This window comes from Callionymus lyra, chromosome 9 (genome assembly GCF_982586985.1).
Source record: "Callionymus lyra chromosome 9, fCalLyr1.hap1.1, whole genome shotgun sequence".
In the NCBI taxonomy this organism is placed as follows: domain Eukaryota; kingdom Metazoa; phylum Chordata; class Actinopteri; order Syngnathiformes; family Callionymidae; genus Callionymus; species Callionymus lyra.
Window position 1 is genome coordinate 14,607,655 of NC_141826.1, and position 27,154 is coordinate 14,634,808.

General features: G+C 37.4%; 2 protein-coding genes across 3 annotated transcripts; both read left to right on the plus strand.

The window, feature by feature from the left end:
• Nucleotides 1-8,532: 8,532 nt before the first annotated feature.
• On the plus strand, nt 8,533-13,772 carry LOC148071962 (BOLA class I histocompatibility antigen, alpha chain BL3-7-like). The gene is made up of 5 exons (XM_087798758.1): nt 8,533-8,694; nt 11,755-11,991; nt 12,142-12,420; nt 12,565-12,864; nt 13,476-13,772. The coding sequence occupies exons 1-5, from the start codon at nt 8,586-8,588 to the stop codon at nt 13,661-13,663; spliced, it is 1,113 nt and encodes a 370-aa protein (XP_087654884.1). The 5' UTR covers nt 8,533-8,585; the 3' UTR covers nt 13,664-13,772.
• A 5,484-nt stretch (nt 13,773-19,256) lies between these two features.
• LOC148071963 (class I histocompatibility antigen, Non-RT1.A alpha-1 chain-like) lies at nt 19,257-25,450 on the plus strand. 2 transcript variants are annotated; one of them, XM_087798768.1, is made up of 5 exons: nt 19,257-19,354; nt 22,243-22,479; nt 22,766-23,044; nt 23,174-23,473; nt 24,020-25,450. In XM_087798768.1, exons 1-5 carry the CDS (start codon nt 19,264-19,266, stop codon nt 24,193-24,195), a joined length of 1,083 nt encoding a protein of 360 aa, XP_087654894.1. In that variant the 5' UTR covers nt 19,257-19,263; the 3' UTR covers nt 24,196-25,450. The 2 variants fall into 2 exon arrangements, with proteins under 2 accessions (XP_087654894.1, XP_087654893.1); XM_087798767.1 differs by lacking the exon at nt 19,257-19,354 and adding an exon at nt 20,311-20,692.
• Nucleotides 25,451-27,154: the final 1,704 nt, after the last annotated feature.

The window sequence follows — 27,154 nt, forward strand, 5'->3', positions numbered from 1 at the left end:
CGTGTCATCCTCCAACTGCTGGCTGAAAATGCACCTGTAAGTATATGCATATATATATATATATATATATATATATATATACTGTATATATATATATATATATATATGACGTAACTTCTGTTTACAACGTCAACGTCACTAAGATGGCAGTCGTTTTGGGTAGAAAGTGTTCATCGCTCCATACTCAGTTATCTGGTTGTTTTAGTACGACAATTTAGTGTGCATGGCGCACTACATTTCGCATACTAAAAATTGAGACACCCTTATGCACTAAAATAATAAGTTTAAGTACGCAAGTGTGCAATTTGATACAAAGCTACAGCTTAACTCTTTACTTTAGACCTGTGCTGTGTCTCAAATCGCATACTAGCGTACTAAAAGTTAGTATTTTTAGTACGTTAGTGTGTCTCAATTCTTAGTATGCGAAATTTAGTGCGCCATGCATACTAAATTGGCATACTAACACGCCCACAAAACTAGCATGGTTCGATGGACACTAACCATACTAAACAGCCGCCATTTTAGTGACGTTTTAAACGGAAGTTACGTCATATATAAATGCATATATATGCATATACTTAAATGTGTATTTTCAGCAGCAGTAGGAGGATAAACACATCTTCGCTGCTGATACCAGCTTAAATATCTCGCGATTATTTAGATTCTCATATTTTTTCTTTATTTCCTTTTCCAAAGTTGCAATACGTGCTGCCAGCAGGTGTCGGCGATAGCGTTCAAACAGCTGCTTGAAACATCGTTAAATAGAAGTAGAAGAAGAAGCTGTCATGTGATTTCCGGTTAGTGTGTAGCTTCAGGGTTTGATTTGAGACATACTATCTGCGGAGAATTTGCGTACTAGTTAGTATGCATACTAAACTGATGCATACTAACTTCTAGCATACTAAGATTAGTATGCGATTTGAGACACAGCACAGAGGTCTCCAAACCGGTCCTCAAAGTGCAAGGGTAGTGCAGGTTTTTGTTTTGTTCCAACCGATCAAGAGCCCCCCTTTTAACCCAATCAGGAGTCTTCTGATTGTAATCAGTTGATTGAAAGTCTGGTGTTGCTTGTTTTTGCTGAAAGCTAATTGGTTTGAGGACCGCTTTGGAGACCCCTGCGCTAGACTGTAGGATCATTGGGAGGAACTTAATACAGAAATACATAAGCAGTGGTGGAGGTCGTTTACCTTGACCCAGAGGGTTAAATCAAGTTTCAGTTACTGTGATACTCTCATTTGTGCTTTAGTGATCACAACGAAACTGTTATTTGTATGGCAGGACACTGTACTCAAGTCATAGAGGGTCTTATAGCAGGTGCACCTGACGTTACCCAGGGATTTTGATAATATAAAGAACTACTAGATGTACTTTTGACAATACAAAGTGAAACGTGATTTGGTAAATTTGGACCTAAAAGGGTGTTAGAGCCTCTTTTAAGGGCGATCGCGCCATTTTCTGAAAATGACCCGGAAGCTTCTAAGGGCTAAAAGGAGGCCCTGCAACCTCTTATAATGCTGTAGCTAGCTCTGTTTAAAACCTTACTTGGAATGAGATGAAGAAAATTTGCCTATTCACGCTATCATAGCACTAATAACAAGGGAGAAGTTAGCGCGCAACAGCTTTTGGCTTTTTTGGCCTTAGCGGATGTTTAGTCCAGACAAAAAGCAGTTCATAATGGTTATTTTTTATCCCAAGAAGATCTTTTGGACACCTGTAGCACCTGTGGGAGGGTAACCAAGCTGACTCAAGTGACGTTTATAGATATAGATTGGATTAACGCTTTTCTGCGTTGTACTGCCAGTGGATAATCCTCACAATAAAGTCACACAACCAACTCAGATGTGTGTGAATCAGCACTTCAATGAGTTAGATTAGATTAAATATCTATCGTTTTCACTATAACCCACTAGGATGTGTGTAATTCAGTAGCCGTTGACTAGTCTTGTTTTGTGTAATAGACCATTTCAAGATTCACATCTTCTGTACCCCAAGTAAATATTCTCCATGCTTTTGTTACAGTGGTATACTCATATGTGTGCGGTTCAGTAGTCCCATTTGTGTTTACAAGTCAGATCCACAACACAAGTCGTTTGGGTCGTAGTATTGTCAGGTAGTCAGCGAAAAACCCGTAACTCACAGTTTACATGAGATTGAGTCACCTTATTTTAAAGCGAATCGGCTCACCTTTGACGAAGCAGCTGGCCATGAGTCGACACCCAAGAAAAACCTCATAAATCCAAAAACACTGGTCGGTGACTCCCCGTAGACTGAAACTTCCTAAATTGCCTGTCACGGGAAGAAGAACTGCTCCTGGGGGAACGAGCGGTGCTGATGTCCAGGGAGGAGCCACCTGGACTTCCCCACTTGATTAATGAATCTTCCTGGACGTCGCTGTTGGGCAAATCGCTGGGATAATGGGATGCTGAGCGGACTTTAATGATCCTCCATTTGTTTTCCTCAGACATATTAAGCTTCACTTTGTCATCATCAATTACTCTGTTTTTTTATTCTGTCAACTTCTGTCAAAGAAAAACAAAAAAAAGGTAGTTAAGATGGATCCAGATGCAAACGAACTGGGCCGGAAAGAGAAAATATGGGGTGGGCCCAGTGGAACGCGATGAAATGACGGACATCTGTCAGTTGAAGAGGACAAGCTGTTCCAGATACGACAGGAAGCTGGTTATGAAAGGATGGAGAAGATGTCACCATGGCAACGCAGTAGAAGGGAATGCGAGGCGACAAGAAGCTGTACGGACTTCATAGGATGGGGAGTGTGGAGATAATTACAGTAGACATCGGAGATAGTTCTAGGGGTCTTTGTTTACTTAAAGAATGCGAGTTTCGGTTCTTTGGAGATGCTGATTGTTCATGAGCTCAAGAAGTAGTTGTTAAGAAACGTTGCTGCCTGTATGTAGTTCTCTCAGAGTGAAGTGGACATGAGAGTAGATACGTCATGTTTTATAAAAGCGGAAATTACAAGTTTGCGATATTTGTCAATCTCAAAAAGCTTGAAAAACATTTTAGTTATATTTTATAGTTCGTTTTTCTCCATCAACGGGTCGTAAATTTTTCAACAGGTACTGTACGTTTGATCAACAATGGCTAATGTCTGTACTACAGTGCTTTAACCCCTCCCTGGCTTCCAGAAATACATATGGTCGTTCATCTTGACCCAGAGACAAAACAAGGGATACCACAACCACATTTGTTTTTGGGCCTTCTGGGTTTTAACCCTTGTGAGATTACGCAAGGGTTAAAAGCCCTGCAGTACAAATTAGCCATTATTTATCAATCGGTGAATCAGTGAATCACCCACATCACCCACATTAACACCATTGTTGGTAAGCAACATATTTTAGAAACGAGGGAGCCAATGTTCACCTAAAAGGTCCACTTTCACTCAAGGCAAGGTGATACAACCCTCCCATTATTGGACTACCGACTTTTTCCAAATTTGACTCAAAATAAGAAAAAGGAAATACTGATTCATTTTTCCATTTCTTTAAGCTTATTAAGCATTCCGTCAACAGGGCAGCAGCTAAAGAGGCTTGGACTTACCCCCCAAGTACCAAGTTTAGGGAACTATGAGGAGATACGACCAAGAGAGTTGGAATTTCCCCAACATGTCCTGGTTTTCACCACCCAACCCAGAGCACCCTGCAGGGTTTCTCCAGGAATCAACTGCTCTTTATGAGTCTGTCCTAGATGTTCAAACGTAATCTTTAAGAGATGTCTAGATGTCTATCGTAAATTAAAGATATTGTGTGAGTTTGTGCAATAAAAGCTGACCACCAACCACATTGTTTTTTTCTGAAGCATTTTCTGTCTGCCACGTAAAGAGCTAAAACCCGAGCGAAAGCACTTTCCTCCCCAACCGAGTCTCTTTACTCTTTACTTATTGATGAAGTGCATTATTATTACTCGGCGTGTAAAAGCAGGAGGTTGATTGTGGCTTTTTACGCATGCATGAGTGAAGTGTGAGCACTCTGATGCGTTGTGTTTTCAGGACTGTACGAATGTGGTGAAACTGGATTTGAATCAGCCTCTCGTCAATAATGTAAGAGAGCGACTCCGCCTTTGTTTTTATGGCTTGTGGAATGTTGCTGGAATTTTAATTTGCCAGAATACGAAGGCTATCCTTAACCCAAATATTAACACTAACAACTTGATTTACTAAACAAGTTTATGGAATGGATCTACTTCATGTTAAGTCATTAAGTACACAGACTAACTCAAATACAAGTCTGACAGTTTCAAGATGGAAAATCAAATTCAAAACTTCATAGTACTGATGGACAGGTCTCAGTAGATGGCGCTCTTGCTTTTATAATGATAGGATGTTTTCTTAAAATAGTCGTAAAATCCAAATATTTTACAGCAAGGAACAATAAGGACAATGCTTCGTTGACCATCCCTTCTTATTAGCATTGTGATGTAGGTATTTTCATGTGACCAAATGGCAAAATGGCTTCAAACTGTTAGTGAGTTGCAAAATTAAACGCCATTCCAAATATAAATCCATATTATCCTTAGTTTTTGTATTTGAATAGAGAACATGAACGATTTCCCTATATGAGGAAAACCATAACAGAATTAATATAATTCAACGTTTTAAATACGATTGCAGTAATAATTCGGTTATTACTTTGAAAGCAAACCTTTTTTTTAAATGTTTATTATTACAAAAACATAACTTATGTCTGTACTTAACCCCCCCTAATATTGTTTCTCTCTAATATACCTCAGTACTCTTTCAACAAAATTTGATTTGATTTGTTTATTTTTTGGTATTAGACAGGTTCTTTTAGATGTAATTGTATCCCCTCATAATCTATTAGGTTGGAACATATGTTTTCCAGGCCATACATCTCTTTCATAATGTGTTAAAAAGAGGATCAAAAAGAAAAGCCAGGATGAAATGGTAATGGTTCTAAATTATCCATATAACAATGAACCACATAGTTAAGTGAGAATCTTTGTCCATGTTTATTCTGCTCGAGGGAGTCCTCTGCTGGCCACCACAATTATATCTGTTTGACCAAGCTTGAATTCAAACTGTTTTTTTTGTGTCTTCATTATTGTGGGATGTACATTGTTCTTTGACACAAGAATGTTGTCGAAGATGGTTGTGGATCACGGAACCAGTCACATTCAGAAGAGCTTGTTTCACTGTCTTCGACCTTCGGTTCATGAGTTCAGTAAAAAAAAAAAAAGAAAAAAGGAAAGGAAATGAAAGGAAATAAACAAACGTATCTCTTCAGTGCTGGTCGGCATTTCTTGCCCTGCAGGGTTTTGACTCAGAATCATCACGTTGACAGAGACCCACATTCTGTATTCACAGAATCCCCCTCCCCCCCCCCCCAAACGGGCAAAAAGCAACCACCCTGTATCGAGCAGTAGATTTACATTTGCCTGCGATGCCTTCACACCCCAGTCCTCCCCCCCACTCACTGCTACAAACACACACATGCAAACAGTTCCCCAGAGGGTGATGGATCTTAGCTCAGACTCCCTTCTGTCAGGCTGTAATAAGCCTTCCCATGCCGGCAGCCTTCCTCCATTTGGCCCCTGATCTATCAAGTCTGTGTCCGGGTGTCAGAACGTATTAACCAGAGGCCGAACCAGAGGCCGCGCCCATCGACGTTACAGTTACACTCAGATAAACTAATACGTCTATTAGTCCCGGAGAAGTCATGAGATCCACTCTCAGGTAGGTAGAGCCTGGAGTTGGGATTTTCGGATGATGCCTTCGAGCCAAGGGGAAAAAAATGGTTTCCTTATGATAAGATACTATATGAGCCCAAGCGAGCGAGTCACAGCTTGCGGGGGAGGACAGATTGTGACGACAGGTGCTTCTCAGCAGTTTTCTGTCGGAACTGAATCCCACGCCAAAACTCAGCAATTGCACCATATGATTTTTCTTTTTTCACAGGTCCTCTTCCTGTGGGATAGAAAACATGATAGCATTGGTTTTGTTTACATCTAGTTTACACCATTTGTCTCCTGGCATCTACCTGGTTGAACATGTCATTTGTTAAACAATAAATCTCACAATAATTGTGAAAATATATGTGTTGATGTATCATGATGCTGTGTCTTTTTGACAGACCACTAGACGGAATTTTCTGCATTATTATTTGCTTTGGTCCTTTTTTTTACTGCCTCTAAGTGCCTTTTCAAAATGTAGACACTGCATGTGGTTTCACAAGGCCTCATCAACCCATCACTAATATATAATATACAATTAGTTTCTAGTCAAAATGTTGAAATCACTTCTCTCTATTTTCACCTGCTTTATTATTATAATTCCAATGTAGATACATCTTTAAATCTTGGCACTTTTCCTAACTTTGTCTTGAGAAAAATGCAAAAAGAAAAGTACTGTATTCACTTGTGGATACTTGCATTACAATAAAGTATGTCTAAGAAAATTATATTATTATTAACACCACTTGAAAACTCTATCTGCGGTACTGGGTGTGAGTCGAATTCCTTCCATCTTGCAAATCTCAACTAATAAACTCTGAACTTGGGGTCTAATGTCAGCAGAGAGTCAAAATGGTAGCTATCCTTAGCTAATGAAAAAAGCCACCAAAACACATTTCTTTTACCCCTTCTGGAATTGTCCATCTCCCACTTGTAATAACCAGGCTCTGATTAGTTAATACAGAAGGTATTTATTAAGTTTTTCCAAAGTGCATTACTACAGAAACATGTTAAAGATGCTTCCCGATCGCAAACACGTCAAATCTCACGCTACTATATTGTAGCACAACTGCATATTGCTCTAACTGCACAACTACATTGACTTGGGTTTTTCCTTTATTTTCTGGAACTCCTGTGTTGTTCTCAGTATTATTTTGATCTTTAAAGTATTTACTTTTTTGAGTATTGTTTTGATTGTTTAAGCGCTTTGTGACCCTGGTCTGGAAAAGCGCTATATAAATAAATATTACTTACTTACTTACTTACTTAACTTATATCCAAGCTCTTAAGCCAAAATCTGTTTCACCAAATCCTGCAAGATTTTATACTAATAGCAAGGTTCCAAATACTAGTTCGGATTTATCTATTTATTTGTGTTTTATAAAAATATGACGATTCAGTGTTTTGTTTAGCAAATATCCATCTTTTCAGCAGCTACTTTGTAAAAGTTTTTTACAATTCTGTTCCAGCCTCCTCAGATCTGTCGACTGCATCCCAAGTCTTCCTCCATCTGCCAGTTTCACGTTTCCTTTCAGTCGCTCTTATTGATTGAAAGATTCCATTCAGCTGCAGCTGAAGTCATTTAGCGCCAGAGGTGGAGACGCGCTCAGCTGCAGGTTTGGAACATCGAAGGAGACGCGAGTGTGTTCTGACTCGAGAGCAGCCACGAGTTCCACGAGAAGATTGACTGTTCTGAGGTCCAGCACGCACAGGAACAGCAGGTCACAGTATGTTGTAGGGTCTCTTAGGATTGACTGGTTAGTTAGGGTGAGGACATAGAATTGAACTATGAATCACTATCTACTAATTCATATTCTGTCATGTTTTATCTTGACTTTAAGAATTGATTTAGAATAATAAACCCTGAACTTAGTTGGAAAATCATGTGATCGTTTTTCATTATTATAGATTTTGTCTTTGTTTCCATTGTATTAATTAATTGTGCATTAACGATTAGATTATTATTTTTTTTATTTTTTTTGGTATTTATATTTCATTATAATTATTATTAAATGTTGTTTATTTGTCACTCTCCTCCGCCCCTTTCTCCTTGCTTTAAAACAAAATAATTTTCTTTTAACATTGAGTATATTTTTATTTCATCATTCACCCTCAGAATCTTTCAGTATAGATCAAATTTCCACGTTTTTTTTTTTTTTTCTGGATACAATTAAGAAGATTTGGTGATTTAAAATGAATTAAATATCATTAAAGTTCATTCTAACATATTATAAAATATATCAAAACCTAAATGTATTATCAAATTAATCATTGTTGTTATATGTTTAATGTATATGCCATTCTTTTTATTGTCTTTTTTTATTGTGGTATATGAAAAATATGTCAGATTATTCAATTATTAATATATAAGATTTTCTTCCTCCTCTTGTTCTTGCTGTTGGTCTTTATCGACAGGATGTCCTCCTTCTTTAATCACCTGTACTTCATTTATCCATGAACATCATTGGTTACATGTTTTTCCTATAATCCCTCCTATGATTTGAGCTTTTTTTGTTTGTTTGGCATTAAATAGTCTGTTTTGCATTTTCTTCTTCAGTTTTCAAAGCCTTTTTTTCGTTCCTAAAACAGTCAGTCAACTGAAAATAGATCAGATTCAGTAGGATGACCTGTGATCATGTCTTTATGCAGATAAAATACATTAATAAATTAAATTACTTAAACTTTAAGTCAACAAAGAAGTCACATGATTTATAGGAAACGTATCTTGAATTCCTTTGGTAATTTGATCCTCCATGACTGACTTGACTGAACTCCTCCTCCTCTGTGCTTTAAAAGTCGGTGCTCATCAACAGACCAAACATTTTTTAGACAATATCTATTATATACATATATAAATAGATGAATAGATGAATAGATAAATGGATAAACTTTATAGAAAGTCAATGAATTATTTTCCCTACCAATACAGGAAAATTATTTTTCTGTTATATATAATGTTCTTCTCTGCGGGGGCTCGTGTGGCAGCAGGTAAACCACTGACTTTTATTCTCATGATTTTATATTTAATAGAAAACTTGCATCATGAAGAGGGACTCAGATTTGATATATTTCACTAATCAAGTATTTTACTGAAAATGTAATTGAGTTAGTAGAAAAGTTTTTAGATGGTCGAAAACCAATTGAGAAATACTGAGTTAGTTTTCACTTCCTGTTCCATGACATGACGAATGTCGATGGCAGTTGGCAGATTGGATCTTTGCGCGTTAATAACTCAGGAACACTAAGGTGTTGAAATACAAATCTGACCTCTTTCTAATCAGTTACGTGCTGTATTTACTACAAGCATAATATTCCTTATAAATTACACTATGCAGGCTGGAAGTGACGCAGCGTTTAAGGGACCGTCCTCCAATAAACGAATAGTGAAAAAGGGTGAAATTTTTTTATTGTGTCTTTGTATCTCCTTAACCTTAAGTCATATGGTCACAATATTTATATGACTAATGAAGGACCTCACCACCCTCTTCATACCAATAGAGCACATAGAGAAGGTCACTAGAGGATAATGATAGAAAGATACTTTGTTGATCCCCGGAGGAGAAATTATTTTCTATATAACTAAGTATAGAGACTAAGAACTTGTCCTCTTTCCTTGAAAAAGTCGGTGCTCACATCAACATACCACATTTAAATAATCTTCATGAGGAAGTATGTCTTGAGCCACACCTTTAATGGTGACACAGGTCTTTGTTTTTCTCAGTTGTTACTGCGTCACAAACCTGCCACGTAAAATTAACAGCAACAACAGTACAGTACTACAGAAAAAACAAAAAAGTATCTTCTGCTTCATCAAAAACATTTATTGTTTGTTTGTCTGTTCTGTGATGGACGGGTGTTGTAACTCGTATTAATATTGAACATGGCTGCCACACAGTAGCCACATTGTTGCTCTCGATAATGCAGCGACAACAGTTCTAGGACTGAAGTGTAATGTTCCATTTTATTTATTTATTTAAAACTCACACTTGGCCTGAGTCCTTACATCAACCAGAAATCCTGCTTTCATAAACAATGACAATGAAGAGGTTTCACAACAAAGAAGTCACATCATTAATAGGAAATGGATCTTGAATTTGTTTGGTAATTTGATCCTCCATGACTGACTTGACTGAACTCCTCCTCTGTGCTTGAAAAAGTCGGTGCTCACATCAACCTTCATGAGGAAGTACTATATGTCAGCGGATCATTTTCCCTGCCATGGCAAGAAAATGACTTTTCTGTTGATTGTTGTCTTCTCTGCGGGTGCTCGTGTTAGTGTGGTACTGAAAATGTAATTGAGTAACTAGAAAACTTTTTATCAGAAATACTGACCCTCCACGGTCAATCAAATAAATACACCTCCTGATAGCTGGAAACAACAACTTAAAGTGAAATAGTTTGAACATGAAAGCAGGTAGATTAACTAGAAACCAGAGATGAGGTGCAATAGAATAGCAAGGTGCAGGTTTTTTTGGCCCTCGAACTAAACGCTCTGGTTTAACCACATAAGTAATAGACAAAGGAATGTAGGCGCAGCAATGAATGACATTCTATAATTAGGGAATAACTAGGACTGCTGTTTGTTTCTTATAATGACGAGGGCACCTCATTACTGATACTTTATTGATCCCCGGAGGAGAAATGATTTTCTCTCTAACTAAGTACCCCTCTCTTTTCAGGTAACACTGTTTTTTTATCATGATTGTGTGAATGCTGAAGGCATTTTTACTTTGACCTTCAGATACCACTCCAACCTAGAAACTTCAATCAACTTCTCCTTCGACTACTAATTCTACTACTTATTCTACTACTAGTTCTACTTCTACAACTAATCCTTCTACTTCTACTACAAATCCTACTACTTTTTTCTTCTTCTCTTTCTTCTTTTTCTTATTTGTCTTCTTCTTTTCTTCTTTTTTTTTCTTCTTTGTAACATTTTTAAGTTTAATTCAACTTTTTCACATCAGTCTTTCTCCTTCATGCAGTCATTTCTACTATTTTTATATATTACTTTGAAAACTTGTAAAATACTTTCTAGCATTTCAGTTGACAGATTCTTCTGGAAATGCAATTCTTCTACTTAAGAATGTTGATTTGGGTGGGAGACGGGTGGCTTTGGATTGAGTTTTGAGTTTGTTGAAAATGTCAGACTGTATTAAAATAATTTAGTCGACTTTAAAGGGTCTAAATAATCCAGTGAGATAAAAAGTAATGGCCAAATGAAAAAAATGACAAGCCTTAAATTGTATACCTCCAAGAAACACACTTAACCAAGACCAAACATAAAAAACTTTGAAAATTGGCTACTCTAATGCATACTTCAGCTCATTCAAAGCTGCTCGAAGAAGAGATGGCAATCTTTACTCGGTAAAGTTTGAATGATAAAAACAACTAAATGATGAAGAAGGAAGATAACTGCTTGTCTAAGGGTGGAGAATGAGAAGGTTACACTGGTGAATATATATGATATATATATATAGAGAGAGAGAGAGACAGTTTTTTTTAAATAAATTGACCTCTGAACGGGATAGTACAAACAAAAGGACACAGAAATAGGAATGAGTTTAAGACAAAATGCTCATTTTGTGAAATACACAAAGTCAGAGAAACAAACTTATATGATCATGGGACCTTGGCAAAGCAGAGATCTATTGCAGATACTCCTTCAATTCTAACAAAATGGCAGATGCCAAGTGGCTTGTGAACACACCAATGGATGCCCCCTAGTGGTGGTTGATCTCCTACTTTGACTATCGTTATTTATTTTAAAGTTAAAAACACTAATAAATCAGGAAACAAGGAGGGGGAGAACACAGCCAGAGTTACTTCTCACCTCATGTGTGACTCCAACTTAAGAGTTTTACACACAAACATACACACACACTCATGGAATTGAAATCAAGGTAAAGACATTAACTGATACAGTATCAACACTCCAAAGTGAAAATCATTTAATATTTTCAACATCTCTGTAACAATTTAAAAAACCTTCTTGTCAATGAAGATGTTTAGATGGAAATATTAACTTAATCTTGTTGTTTCCTGCAGAATTTCACTCTCTCTCCTATCATGAAGTCATGTCAGCTGACCAAAGGGTCGTGGATGGATATGTGGACCATGTTCACTTTGTCCACTATAACAACAATGGACCAGAACCCAGAGAAGACTGGATGAGACGAGTCTTAGAAGAACATCCAGAGAAAAATTTGAACACATGGGCTGATGATCTGCTGGTCCAGAAGATGATATTAGAGAAGAAAACAAAAGGATTAAACACAAGTCAAGGTAGGTACACACCCACACACACACAAACACACACACACACACACACACACACACACACACACACACACACACACACACACACACACACACACACACACACACACACACACACACACGAGGTGAAAGTTAATTTCAGCTTGTGTCTCTCAGGTGTTCACTTGATCCAGAGGAGATCTAGATGTCTGTGGGATGATGAGACTGAAGAGGTCAGAGGTTATCATTTGTTTGCCTACAATGGAAAACACTTTATTAAGTTCTACATTGAGGGGAAACAGTGGTTTACTCGACATTCAGAAGATGAAGACATCGCACGTGATCTCAACTCAAGAGTTGATCTGAACCAACAAATCCACGACTATTTTACTCAGGAATGTCCAGAGCGGCTGAAGATTTATTTGGACTACGGGGAGAAGCGTCTGCTGAGAAAAGGTAGAGTGTTGTGTGTGTGAGTGACAGAACATGTGTGTGTGTGTGTGTGTGGGTGTGTGTGTATAAGCTCTCAGAGGACTGTGGTGTCACTGACAGTCATGAACTCCATTAGCTGATCTAAACACTGATCTTTGTCTTCTCCAGATCCTCCACAAATGTTTCTCCTCCAGAAGAACTTGTCCTCTCCCATCGTCTGCCTCGCCACAGGGTTCTTTCCTAAACATACTCACTTGTTTTGGAGGAAAGATGGAAAGAAAATCACTGGTGATGATGACGTGTGGATAAAAAAAACTCTCCCAAACCATGACGGGACTTTCCAGAAAAGGGCTGAACTTCTGCGTCCACCTGGTCAGTCTGAAGACTGGAGCAGGTACGAGTGTGTGTTCAAGAACTACGGTCAGGATGAAGTGATCCGCAGACTGGATGAAGGACTCTACAACAAACGTGAGTCTTTTTTTCTTCTTCTTCTTCACTTCTTTCCCTCTTTCCATGAGTGTCCAGATCCACGTTCCTCCAGAAGAGACGAGTCTCAGGTCTCTGTTGTCATGAACTCCTCCAGATTCTGAAATCTTCTGAAGTTGAGACGACATTTAACACTCTTGATAGAAAAGTAACAGATGGAGGTGAAATCAGAAACAAAGATGACGAGTCTTTCATTGTGATTCTAGAAGGTGTTGGTGTGTGTCTGGACACTAATTCTGCTTCCATTACACTCGGAATTGATCAAATTAAACTTAAATTATGATTAAAAAAAGTTTCATGGTGTGAGTGTCTTGATGTTGTCATTATGTTCAGTTGGTCGATGTGTTTGCTGATTTTATTATTGAACTCAAGGTCAAACACTCTCTCACTGTCATGCACACAAATGACCCTCAAAATAATGCTGACACTACAAATTATCTGACTATAGTATTAGAACCTGTTCATTTTAACTTTTATGAAAACTTGGAACTATTTCTTGCATTTTGTTTTTATTGAAACTCAACTGATGAAGCTTCACTGAGCTGTTCTTACTGTGGTTCTGATGTTGTGTTTTTCTCATCCCTTCATCCTAGAGACGACCGGCTCTGAACCCATCATCATCATCATCCTCATCATCATCATCATCATCAGCATCATCATCATCATCTGTGTCTCAATATATCTTTTCAGAAAACGCACAAAGAGCCAGAATGCTGAGAAAATTTTTAAAGTTCTTAATGAAAAAACATTATATGTAGATCTGATGCCACCAGAATATTAAATGGATGAATTTATCAAATCGTATTTTGAAACTTTGATATTTGTTTTATATATATATCTAAATAAAGATATGAAACTTTTTTTTTTGTATAGATATTAAATCTCATTGAAGATAACCAAACCCACTCTGCTGTGATTTGTCAAACACCGACGCTTGTCATGAAGTCCCCACCTCCAAGGGAGAAGCAAAGCCCATTATTATGTCGTAATTTATTCTCTTAACCTCTTGTTCTGGGAGATTTCAGAAGAAGGAGTACTTTATAAAGTAATAACTTCAAAACATGGTCATCATGAGAGACTTACTGCATCTTGGAAGAGGAGCTTTTAACATTTGAGTAAATCGGTAGATTAGGGTTTTCACAAAATTTTCCCTCAAAAATATTTTTTTTACAAACGCTTGATTTACTGTATTTAAGCTATACAAGCTCTCGCGATGACTGTTCACCCTTTTGACCACTAGAGAGAGCCAGAGTTTCACAAAAGTGTCTATTAATTGACTGACGGCACCAAATCATGGGACTGTTATTTATCGTTTTTCTTTTTTTTAAGCAAGATCTAAGGTCTAAATCAATATAACTTGAAATATATGTATTAAGGTTACATAAAAAAAATGATATAATGCTTGCATTTCAAAATAAAGGTAGACAGGAACTTTGTAAAGTTTGACGTGTGTCAAATAAATGACAAAAACTATGACCAACTAAAACTTGAACTAAAAGCGTAATCTGAAATATGTTAAATAAGAAATGCCATAATACGGGCGGAATTAAATAAGCAAATAAAGATAATATACAAGTTGAAGTGTGAGGGAAAAACACCCAAGTGCTTTCAATACCATCAGGTCAGACATCCTGAGGGAAGACTGTACTGTGCAGTGTAGGGGTCCCCCAGGGAACAGTGTTGGCACTGTTCCTCTTTTCACTGTACACTGCAGACTTCCAAAACCTGTCTCCCACCAGTCACCTGCAAAAGTTCTCGGACGACTCCGCCATCGTCGGCCTCATTAAGGACGGGGATGACGGGTCGTACCGCGGACTTGTCCAGGACTTTGTTGACTGGTGTCTGGAAAACCACCTCCAGATCAACTCCAGCAAAACTAAGGAGTTGATTGTGGATTTCCGGCAGTGTCCCTCCATCTCCCCCTCACCACTGAACATCCAGGGACAGGACATTGAGATTGTCACGTCTTACAGGTTCCTGGGTGTTCACCTCAACAACCGCCTGGACTGGGTGGATAACACTGCTGCTCTTTATAAAAAAGGGCGGAGTAGACTCTACCTGCTCCGGAGGTTGAGGTCCTTTGGCGTCCGGGGGCCACTCCTGAAGTCATTCTATTACTCAGTAGTGGCCTCTGCCATCTTCAACGGTGTGGTCTGCTGGGGGAGCAGCATGACAGCAAAAGGATAGGGCTAAACTGGACAGCCTTATTAAGAAGGCCGGTTACGTCCTAGGGCGCCCCCTGGATCCTGTGGAGGAAGTGTCTGGGAGGAGGATACAGAGCCTGGCCTCCATGAGGAAGAACTTATCTCACCCTCTCCAGCACACACTGAGGGCATTGAGGAGCTCCATCAGTGATAGGATGCTTCATCCCCGGTGTGTGAGGGAGAGGTACCGCAGGTCCTTCCTCCCTGCTGCCATCAGACTCCAAAACAAGAACACACCAAGATAGTTATTTAACTGCACCTTTCTTGTTATTTTTGTAAATATGATTGTGTATAATATAGTGCAGATTTATTTTCTATTAGATTTAGATTTTTTCATTTCTTTTTAATATTTTATTTCTGGGTGGTTTTTTTTTTGGCATATTGCTGTTGTTAAACCGAATTTCCCCTCGCGGGACAATAAAAGGATTCTGATTCAAAAGCAAGATTTTCATTGTTTAAGTTATCTGTGTTTTATAAAGATAAAAAATCCGTTGTCTTCTGTCATTTTGTTTAACGAAAATCCATCTATTTTTCAGCAACTTTAAACTTTAAAGGGTTTTTTTTTACAATTCCGTTCCAGCCTCCTACTAGACAAAACATGAAAACACCGAAATGACATCACAAAATTAATCGAAAACATTTAGACATTTACCCCAAACGTAAATGTGCGGCATTATTCTACAATGGAAGAAACCTTCAAGTCAGTTCTGGGACATTATTGTTGAAATAACGAGAGACTGAAGCGACAAGTAGCGGAATATTTAGAACGAAAGAGAATGAAAAGCAAGTAAACTTCATCTAATGTCACACTCCGAGTGTCATAAATCATCAATATTTACGGTGAATTGTTTCATATGTTATTATTATGTTAGCTTCTCTTCAAAATACACAGGGTTGTATTCTGCTATGATTGAGGATGAAGAAGAAACATTTACTTAATATTTATTAAGACATTTGCGATTATAACACTGACATTTCAAAGAAAGCCAAGGAAGAAAACTTCCACACAACCACACTGGGTTTTATTGTTGTTAAATGTATATGCTTTCATTTAACAATACCTTTTCCCTGTTTTCAGGGTTGAACTGCATCTCTTTCAGAAGTTATTGAAAACCTGACTCTCCAGATTGACCGTCAACATGTCAGCAGATTAAAAGTTTGTCTCTCGGAAATCTGGGATGGAGCTGTTCTCAAAAGAAGAAGATTTTGACCTCCTGAGGAAATTATTCCTCTCAATACTCATGAGAAGGCTGAACAAAAGACTCATATTTGATGGACCTGCAGAGTCACTTTTGATTCCAATTCAAGCTCCAACACAACCAAAATAAAAAGATGGCAAAGAGGATGAAGTCAAAAACACTGCATGTTTGCAGTTGTCAGCAATTTAGTAGATGGTTGAGCAACTTTGGCTCATTTCTATTTTTATATGTATATAAAAAAGAGAATCAAGAGCATCTGAGTTTATTTTGTTTACATGATATTGTTTTGTAACGGATTATAGAAAGTCATTTACAAACAACTTGGACTGAATTGGTCAGTTCTTTTCTCATGATGGCAATGTTTAAGATTAACATCTAAATGTTTCATCAAATAGCAGAGGAGGTTTTAAAGAACAACCACGTCTTTAAGTGCGATGTACTTCTAACTCTAAAGCACAATTCCATCACAGAGGACTTGTCAGACTTCTACCACCTATTTCCTTATTCCAGCTCAGCCTGACCTGGCTCCTTTGGCATAAATGTTAAGTAGACTTCAAAAATTCCCATTCAACAAAATGATAAAAGTGTTGTTTCACTGTTCAGAATTATCGACTCATCATCAACATTTTTGGTTGAGGCACTGTCAGAGTTCTCCAATTCACATGTGGTGCTTTATGTTCACTCGATCTCATGGCACCACTTCTCTTCTCACACATTGCTTGGTAGTATTTAGTGAAATCATTTCATTTCTTTCTCACCAAGTAGAAGCTCTGAATTGCCAAAGGTGGAGGCTCGATTCCATCCTCACAGCACAAGCTCTGGTCCTCAAGTCTCTCTATGAGGACCACACCCGTATCCTTCACAATTTCAACAGCGTCACAACTCACCTTGTATTTTTCTGCTCACAATCTCCCATTTTCTTATCTCCCATAAGATCACAGCCTTCAAACAAAGCACTTAGTTTACCTCTGTTTTAACAGCTCTTCTCTCTACACCTACTTTCTTCACTTTTCTTACTTTCCAATGACACGCTTTAAACAAAGTGTTAAGTTTTCAACTCTTTTAACAGCCTTCCTTTTGTTCCTAACTCCTCCTAATTATTAACTTGACAAACACACAACATTAATACACTAACTTAACACAATATGCACATAAAAAAATGTTAAACCTACTCAAACCAAACTTATTGTTAAAAAAAATAACAAAGAAACAACTTCAGACCTCCACTGGTTTCTTGCCAAACCACACAAAATCACACTAATATGTAAACACACAAAGTTAGATTTTTCTTCTCTCTTCGCTTGATACACACACACAGTTATTAACTGTTTTTGCTCTCCTCACACACACAGTATTCTTAGTCGTATTTTGTCTGTTTAAAGTCGTAGGTTCACTTCTCTGCTTTTTCTAAGTTTGAAACTTAGAAAAAGGCTTCTTATAACTTTTAAGTTTGTTTGTTTATTTGTTTCTATTTAAATTTTAATTTAACTCTAAGGGCAACGACTCAGGAAGTTTCATAAAATTGTATTTGGTACTTTCAAAATAAAGTCCCTTTACATATACCCATATTCATATGAATTTATGCTGTTTTCAAATGTGTGTAGATAAATACCCCTAGTTTGACATGGCTGAAATTGATCTAGTCTGAAGTAGACTACCTGAAGAATAGACTCAGGAAGTTTCATTAAATTCTATATTGTACTTTCAAAATAAAGGCCCTTTGAAATTGTTCATATGAATCTCCATGTCTGCTATTTTTAAATGTTTGTATAGAAAATGCTCCTATGTATGTATGTCTATTGTGTACTTTCAAAAACATTTTTTTAGTTGGGGCGGATATTGAACAATAGTAGAGGATTTTAAAAATCACCAGAACTAATTTAATTGCGTTCTAATTTTAATTCATAGTTCATTATCAATTGTAGTAAACACGCCATTAAAAGTACACAATAGAATCTCATAACATCTCTTAAGTCTATTCTTCAGGTAGTCTACTTCAGTCTAGATACATTCCAGCCATGCCACATTAGGGATATTTTCTATACAAACATTTAAAAATAGCACACATGGATATTACCATGATATTTTTCAAAGGGCCTTTATCTTGAAAGTACACGATATAATCTCATGAAATCTCCAATGAGTCCATTCTTCAGGTGGTCTGCTTCACTCTATAAAAATTTCAGCCATGCCAAACTAGGGATATTTTAAATGTAAGCCTATAAAATAAAATCACAATAGGAGGGTTGGAAAGACCATTTTCAAAGTGCTTCATTAAAAAATATTTTTATTATATTAATAAATAGATTTTAAATGAGGGTTTCATTCATTGAAAAGTCTGAGTTTCTTTATGAAACATTAATAATAATTCGCATTCGTTCGAAAAGACTGCTGGACGCCAATACCGTAATAAGCATCGATTTGTGCACTACAGATTTCTTCTATCCCGACTGGGTGCTGGCTTGACCACGGTGTCAAGCCCTCTGATGGCAAAACAGGTTTGGTTTGTTTTGAGTCCCTTTTGCTTGAGCATTACCATTTTGTCACTGCTCTGTGATGGACGTGTGTGGTATCTACCCAGCCCGTGTTAAATCCCTTTTAAGTTGTGTCACAGATTTCAGGACTCAGGGAGTCAATTGGAACCATTAGTGACTCTGGAAACTCTTGTAAGAACCACTGACAGTCAGACTCGCAACTTTAGCTCTAAAATGAAGAATAAATGTTTCGCCTTTAATCCCTCTTATGATTTCAGCTTTGTTTTGTTTGTTTCATTTTCTAAATAATTCTGTGTGAGCTGTGATCATGTCTTTATGAAAATGGCAGATTGATGAAATGATTTATAGGAAATGGATCTTGAATTAATTTGGTAATTTGATCCTCCATGACTGACTTGACTGGACTCCTCCTCCCCTGTGCTTTAAAAGTCGGTGCTGAACTCATCAGACCCCTTTTCAATAACCTTCATGAGGAAGTACAGTATGTCTTCAGCGGATCATTTTCCGTGCCATGGAAGGAAGATTATTTTTCTGTTGATAGTTTACTTCTCTGCAGGTGCTCGTGTGGCAGCAGGTAAACAACTGACTTTCATTCTCATGATCGGCTTCCAAATATTTCACTAATCAAGTATTTTACTGATGAGGGGATTTTGTGTTCCGGTGAACCGACCCCTCCCCAGTCTCGTACGTGGTGGTGGAAAATGAAGGACAGACACATGGATGAGTAAAAATGCTCGTTTAGTGAATTATGCAGAAGTCAGAGACAAACTTATGTGAACACGGGCGCTAGCAAGCAGAGAGATCTATCGCAGACGTCTTCCAATACCAGAACGCGAAGTTCTCACAAAATGGTGGATCTTTTATAGTAGAATATGCAGGTTAACGGCTCTAGTCAATTGTACATGTAGGATTGGTCAGTAACTCTAAACACTTGATTCTAAGATGGCCGATGGCGCACATGGTCGTCGTGGAATTTGCCATTAGTGACCCTGGAAACTCTTGTAAGAACCACCAAGAGTCAGACTAGCAACTTTAGCTTTAAAATAAAGACTAAATGTTTTGTCTTTAATCCCTCTTATGATTTCAGCTTTGTTTTGTTTGTTTCATTTTCTAAATAATTCTTAATTTAACTTTCGTTGAAATTTCAAAGTCAAGACAATCAAGGAGTACAAGTATAACTCAAATTTTGTTTAGCATTAAATTGTCTGTTTTGCATTTTCTTCTTCTGTTTTCAAAGCCTTGTTTTCTTTCCTAAAACTCAGTCAACTGAAAATAGATCAGATTCAGTAGGATGACCTGTGATCATGTCTTTATGAAAATGGCAGATAAAAAACATTAATACATTAAATGACTTTCACTTTACACAACAAAGAAATTCATATTCATAGGAAACTTTATCTTGAATTCGTTTGGTAATTTGATCCTCCATGGCTGACTTGACTGAACTCCTCATCTGTGCTTGAAAGAGTCGATGCTCACAACAGACCACATTTGAATAACCTTCACGAGGAAGTACAATATTTCAGCGGATCATTTTCCCTGCTATGGCAAGAAAATGACTTTTCTGTTGATTGTTGTCTTCTCTGGGGGTGCTCGTGTGACAGTGTGGTACTGAAAATGCAATTGAGTAACTAGAAAACTTTTTATCAGAAATACTGAGTTGTTTTTGACTTCCTGTGCCACGACATGACGAGTCAAGAGCTCTCCACGGTCCATCAAATAAATACACCTAATGATAGCTGGAAACAACAACTTAAAGTGAAAATAAAATAAAATAAAAATAAAATAAAAAAATAAAAAATGGATAAACTTTATAGTAATTCTTCAATTAATTATTTTCCCTACCAATACAGGAAAATTATTTTTCTGTTATATATAGTTTTCTTCTCTGCGGGGGCTCGTGTGGCAGCAGGTAAACCACTGACTTTTATTCTCATGATTTTATTTTTAATAGAAATCTTGTATCATGAAGAGGGACTCAGATTTTATATATTTCACTAATCAAGCATTTTACTGAAAATGTCGATGTTGGCAGATTGGATCTTTGCGCGTTAATAACTCGGGAACACTAAGGTTTTGAATTACAAATCCAAATTACAAATGGTGGACGGGTGTGGTAACTAGTATTTATTTAAAACTCACACTTCACTTGAGTCCTTACATCAACCAGAAATCCTGATTTCATAAACAATGACAATGTAGAGGTTACACAACAAAGAAGTCACATCATTAATAGGAAATGGATCTTGAATTCGTTTGGTAATTTGATCCTTCATGATTGACTTGACTGAACTCCTCCTCTGTGCTTGAAAGAGTCGATGCTCACGTCAACAGACCACATTTGAATAACCTTCATGAGGAAGTACAATATGTCAGCGGATTATTTTCCCTGCCATGTCAGGAAAATTACTTTTCTGTGGAATTTTGTCTTCTCTGGGGGTGTTAGTGTGACAGTGTGGTACTGAAAATAAAATTAAATAGCTAGAAAAAAATGTTGATGGTCAAAAACCAATAAGTTCTACTACAAATCCTACTACTTTTTTTCTTCTTCTCTTTCTTTTTTTTTCTTATTTGTCTTCTTCTTTATTTTCTTCTTTTTTTTGTTCTTTGTAACATTTTTAAGTTTAATTCAACTTTTTCACATCAGTCTTTCTCCTTCATGCCATCATTTCTACTATTTTTATATATTGATTTGAAAACTTCAACGTCAAATACTTTCTAGCATTTCAGTCGACAGATTCTTCTGGAAATGCAATTCTTCTACTTCAGAATGTTGTTTTGAGGGGAGACGGGTGGCTTTGGATTGAGTTTTGAGTTTTTTGAAAATGTCACACAGTATTAAAATAATTTTGTTGACTTTAAAGGGTCTAAATAATGAAGTGAAGAGATAAAACCTAATGGCCAAGAAATCATATACCTCCAAGAAACACACTTAACCAAGACCAAACATAATAAACTTTGAAATTGGCTACTCTAATGCATACTTCAGCTCATTCAAAGCTGCTCGAAGAAGAGATGGCAATCTTTACTCGGTAAAGTTTGAATGATAAAAACAACTAAATGATGAAGAAGGAAGATTAGTGCTGGTCAAAGTGGCTTGTGAACACACCAATGGATGCCCCCTGGTGCTGGTTGATCTCCTACTTAGACTATCGTTTTTTTATTTTAAAGTTAAAAATACTAATTATTTAGGAAACAAGGAGGTAGAGAACACAGCCAGAGTTACTTCTCACCTCATGTGCCAGCGTGACTCCAACTTAAGAGTTTTACACACAAACATACTCACACACTCATGGAAGTGAAATCAAGGTAAATACATTAACTAATACAGTATCAAGACTCCACAGTGAGTATCCGGAAAATCATTTAATATTTTCAACATCTCTGTAACAATTTAAAGAACCTTCTTGTCAATGAAGATGTTTAGATGGAAATATTAACTTAGTCTTGTTGTTTCTGCAGAATTTCACTCTCTCTCCTATCATGAAGTCATGTCAGCTGACCAAAGGGTCGTGGATGGATTTGGGCACCATGTTCACTTTGTCCACTATAACAACAATGGACCAGAACCAAGAGAAGACTGGATGAGAAGAGTCTTAGAAGAACATCCAGAGAAAAATTTGAACACATGGGCTGATGATCTGCTGGTCCATAATCTGATCTTAGAGAAGAAAACACAAGGATTAAACAAAAGTCAAGGTAGGTACACACACACACACACACACACACACGCACACACACACACACGCACAGACGCGCACACGCACACACATGCACACACACGCGCGCACACACGCACACACACTCATACGCACACACACACGCGCACACACGCACGCACACACGCACACACACTCGCACACACACACACACGCACGCAAAAACGCACACGAACACACGAACACCCCCCCCACACACACACACACACACACACCTGCACACACACACAAGGAGGTGAAAGTTAATTTCAGCTTGTGTCTCTCAGGTGTTCACTTGATCCAGAGGATATCTAGATGTCTGTGGGATGATGAGACTGAAGAGGTCAGAGGTTATCATTTGTTTGCCTACAATGGAAAAGACGTCATTAAGTTCTACCCTGAGGACAAACAGTGGTTTACTCGACATTCAGAAGATGAAGACATCGCACGTTATCTGAACTCAAGAGATGATCTGAACCAACAAATCCACGACTATTTTACTCAGGAATGTCCAAAGCGGCTGAAGATGTATTTGGACTACGGGGAGAAGCGTCTGCTGAGAAAAGGTAGAGGACGTGTTGGTGTGTGTGAGTGACAGAACATGTGTGTGTGTAGAAGCTCTCAGAGGACTGTGGTGTCACTGACAGTCATGAACTCCATCAGCTGATCTAAACACTGATCTTTGTCTTCTCCAGATCCTCCACAAATGTTTCTCCTCCAGAGGAACTCGTCCTCTCCCATCGTCTGCCTCGCCACAGGGTTCTTTCCTAAACATACTGACTTGTTTTGGAGGAAAGATGGAAAGATAATCACTGGTGATGATGACATGTGGATAAAAGAAACTCTCCCAAACCATGATGGGACTTTCCAGAAAAGGGCTGAACTTCTGCGTCAACCTGGTCAGCCTGAAGACTGGAGCAGGTACGAGTGTGTGTTCAGAGGCTACGGTCAGGATGAAGTGATCCGCAGACTGGATGAAGGACTCGACAACAACCGTGAGTCTTTTTTCTTCTTCTTCTTCACTTCTGTCCCTCTTTCCATGAGTGTCCAGATCCATGTTCCCCCAGAAGAGACGAGTCTGAGGTCTCTGTTGTCATGAACTCCTCCAGATTCTGAAGTTGAGACGAAATTTAACACTCTTGATAGAAAAGTAACAGATGGAGGTGAAATCAGAAACAAAGATGATGAGTCTTTCATTGTGATTCTAGAAGGTGTTGGTGTGTGTCTGGACACTAATTCTGCTTCCATTACACTCGGAATTTATCAAATTAAACTCAGATTATGATTACAAAAAGTTCAACACACTTTCATCAGGAGGTTTTTAACATGTTTTAATATTGAGATAAATTGTAAAAGTTCAAAGAAACAATGTTTCAAGGTGTGAGTGTCTTGATGTTGTCATTATGTTCAGTTGGTCGATGATTTTGCTGATTTCATTATTGAACTCAAGGTCAAATCATTGAAACTCAACTGATGAAGCTTCACTGAGCTGGTTCTTACTGTGGTTCTGATGTTGTGTTTTTCTCATCCCTTTATCTCAGAGACGACTGGCTCTGAACCCACCACCATCATCATCATCATCATCAGCATCAGCATCATCATTAGTGTCTCAATATATCGTTTCAGAAAACGCACAAAGAGCCAGAATGCTGAGAAAAATTCAAAAGTTCTTAATGAAAAAACATTAACAGTAGATCTGATGCCACCAGAATATTGAATTGTTGAATTTATCAAATCAATTGTTGAAAATTTGAATGTCTTCCCTGCATTTACATTTTTGACATTTGATTTGATAAATTCAACCATTAAAGGCCTAGTTCACCCAAAATGTCTTCTCCTTGTGCTGCTACCTTGTCGTGGTGGAGAAGCTTGAGTGCCTCAAAGATCCTGTGGGCTATATTGGCGGGGGGCACAGGTCACAGGTGAGGGGTCAGACGAAAGACAGTACATTGTTCTCCTGGTTGGGCTCGGGTTAGACAACCCAGCACTACTTACCTACATGCCATAAAGTTCAATAAGTAAGTAAATCACCCAAAATTTAAACTTCACTCATTTCGACTAAGGGTTTGGACCATTTTCAGAGTAATCCATTCCTTTTTAGAGTTATAGTCAAACATGTCAAATACCTCCATACTGCTCGTGTGTAATGTCCATCTCTGTGTTTGATGGAGTTTACTGACTCCTTCAAGAATCATCTCAAGACATATTTATCTGTGCAGGCTTTTTGACCCTGGTCTGTGACAGTCTTTACACATCTTTACTTTACTTGCATGTATAAAAGCCTTGATGAAGATTAAACAAGTCTATACTATTAACTATAAAACTATAAACTACTGCAAAGGTACTGCAGGTAATATAGCCAGTGATTCAGTGTAGACAATAGACTGTGTGCCCTGGAAGCGATTTTTACAGAAACATAGATGTTTTTAGCGTATTTTGGGAGGAAGTTCGTCCCTGGTCACTCAGTTGCTTCATTCAAATGGATTTATATTTTTATCTATAACTGGAAAAAGAAAGAGATGACTCTGAAAATAATCCCAACCTTTTGTCAACATGAGTAGAAAATTTGCATTTTGGGTGAACTAACCCTTTAAATATTCTGATGGCACCGATCCATGGGGTTGGTATATATATATATATATATCAAAATCAAGAACTTTTTCTTCATAAAACGACAAATTAAGTTTTTAATGTGAATACATTATATTGACTTCATAACTTAATTTAATAAGTTACCTGTTATTTATATTGTTGTTTACATACTGTATAGGTGTACTGTTGAGATTTCATCAAAGTTCTGTACTTTTAGCGGTTTCAGGATTCCTTATCTTGTAAGTTTATTCACTTATGTTATGGCTACCTTTTTGTGTGGTATTTAAATTTCAATATACATGCTGTGTTTGAATATACATCATAAAACTGGAAGATGGATAAATAAGTTCTTGTACTAATAAAATTAAGGTAACGATTTGCATGGACAGTTCTGAGTAGAATCAAAATTAATTAAGTTAGAATAACTAAATGGAGTAATTTCAACACAATTAAAATGAAGTTGGTTCAACTTAAACAAGCTTGGAGAGGAAAAGGTAAATCATGCTGCTTGTACTAAAGTAATTGAGTGAGCCTAACTAGAGAAGTCTTGGCTCAATACTAGCTAAGTTTAAATAACCTAAAAATATAACTTAAATATCCATGCAAATTGTTACATATCAATATTTCACTTTGAGCCAGTGCCAGAGATTATTATTATTATTCATTATCTTCATCAATATAGATCTTGTAAATAAAATAATTACTCAAATAATTGTGTTCTTTTTTGTTTGTTTGGTGTTTCTTTTAGTGCACCACTGTTTTCAAATGATGTTAGTAGAAATGTGTTTTATATAAATGCATTAAAGTTAAACTTTGTGGATTTAAGTGTGTCTGAAATAGATCTTGCACCTCTACTGTACTTATGATAGATACACTTTTTTTAAAAATAAAAATATGAAAAAATTTGTTTGACAAAAACTATGACTAACTATACTTTAAATAACTTGAACTAAAAGCGTGATCTGAAATATGTTGAATAAGAAATGCCATAATGCAGGTGGAATTGAATAAGCAAATAAAGATACAATACAAGTTGAAGTGTGAGGGGAAAACAAAACCTGCAGAGGGCGAACATGTGCAAAAGTCTCTGTTGGAACCAACATTCTGGCTTGTGTTGCCGGTGGGACATAATTCACCTGAACACCCACTAGAAAGGCATGGTATAGATGTCAGTCTCTCTCACCTGCTCCTGACAACAGGACGTGACCTCAGCTCCTGATCACCACGAAGATACAACTGGTAGAAAAAACTACTTTTAATGAGAATTATGTTTGCTCCTGAGTGTTAATAGTTGATTTAGATACTTTGGTTTAAGCTAATTTAAGCTTGTAGTAAGTAAGTCTTTTTTTAATTTATATAGCGCTTTTCCAGACCAGGGTCACAAAGTATATAGTTTACACTTGTTTTAACACTTACTTTAATAGTTCTGAAAGCTTTGTTTGAAAAGCAAATTAAATTAACATTTTATTAAAGTAAACTTTTGACTAATGCATGTTTTTGTTTTAAAGGTTATCAACCTGTTCCATACTGACTATTATATTCTGAACTGGAGTCCTCAACATAAATCATCAAGAAAATAAAAACCAAAGAACGAGAGTCGAGTTGTCCTTTGCATCCTTCAACAAGTTGTCAAGCTGTTTTTCAAGTATGGGCTGAGTTGTGGTCCGAAAAAACGCCGAACTTGACATACATGGACGCCGCATCGACTGCTGCTGCCCACTAGAGCGGTGTGTATACAGGGCGGCCATCTTGGTACAGTGCCACTCACTCCTACAGTGAAATAGTCACGTCGAAAGAGAATGAAAAGCAAGTGAACTTCACGCTCCAAGTGTCATAAATCATAAATATTTACGGTATATTGTTTTCATATTTTATTATTCTGTTAGCTTCTCCGTGTTCACGTCATGTTTAACTTGTACCGCTTATATGTACTTTATGTGGCTATTCTTAAGCTAGTGCTACGAAGAAACGACGCAAATGTGACGTTAGACATTAAAGCTGGTATCACTTTACAGGTTAGGGGTTGTGGTTCGGAGCTACACACTTAAGTGCAGCTGAAAGATAATGTCCTGACACCTGTGAGA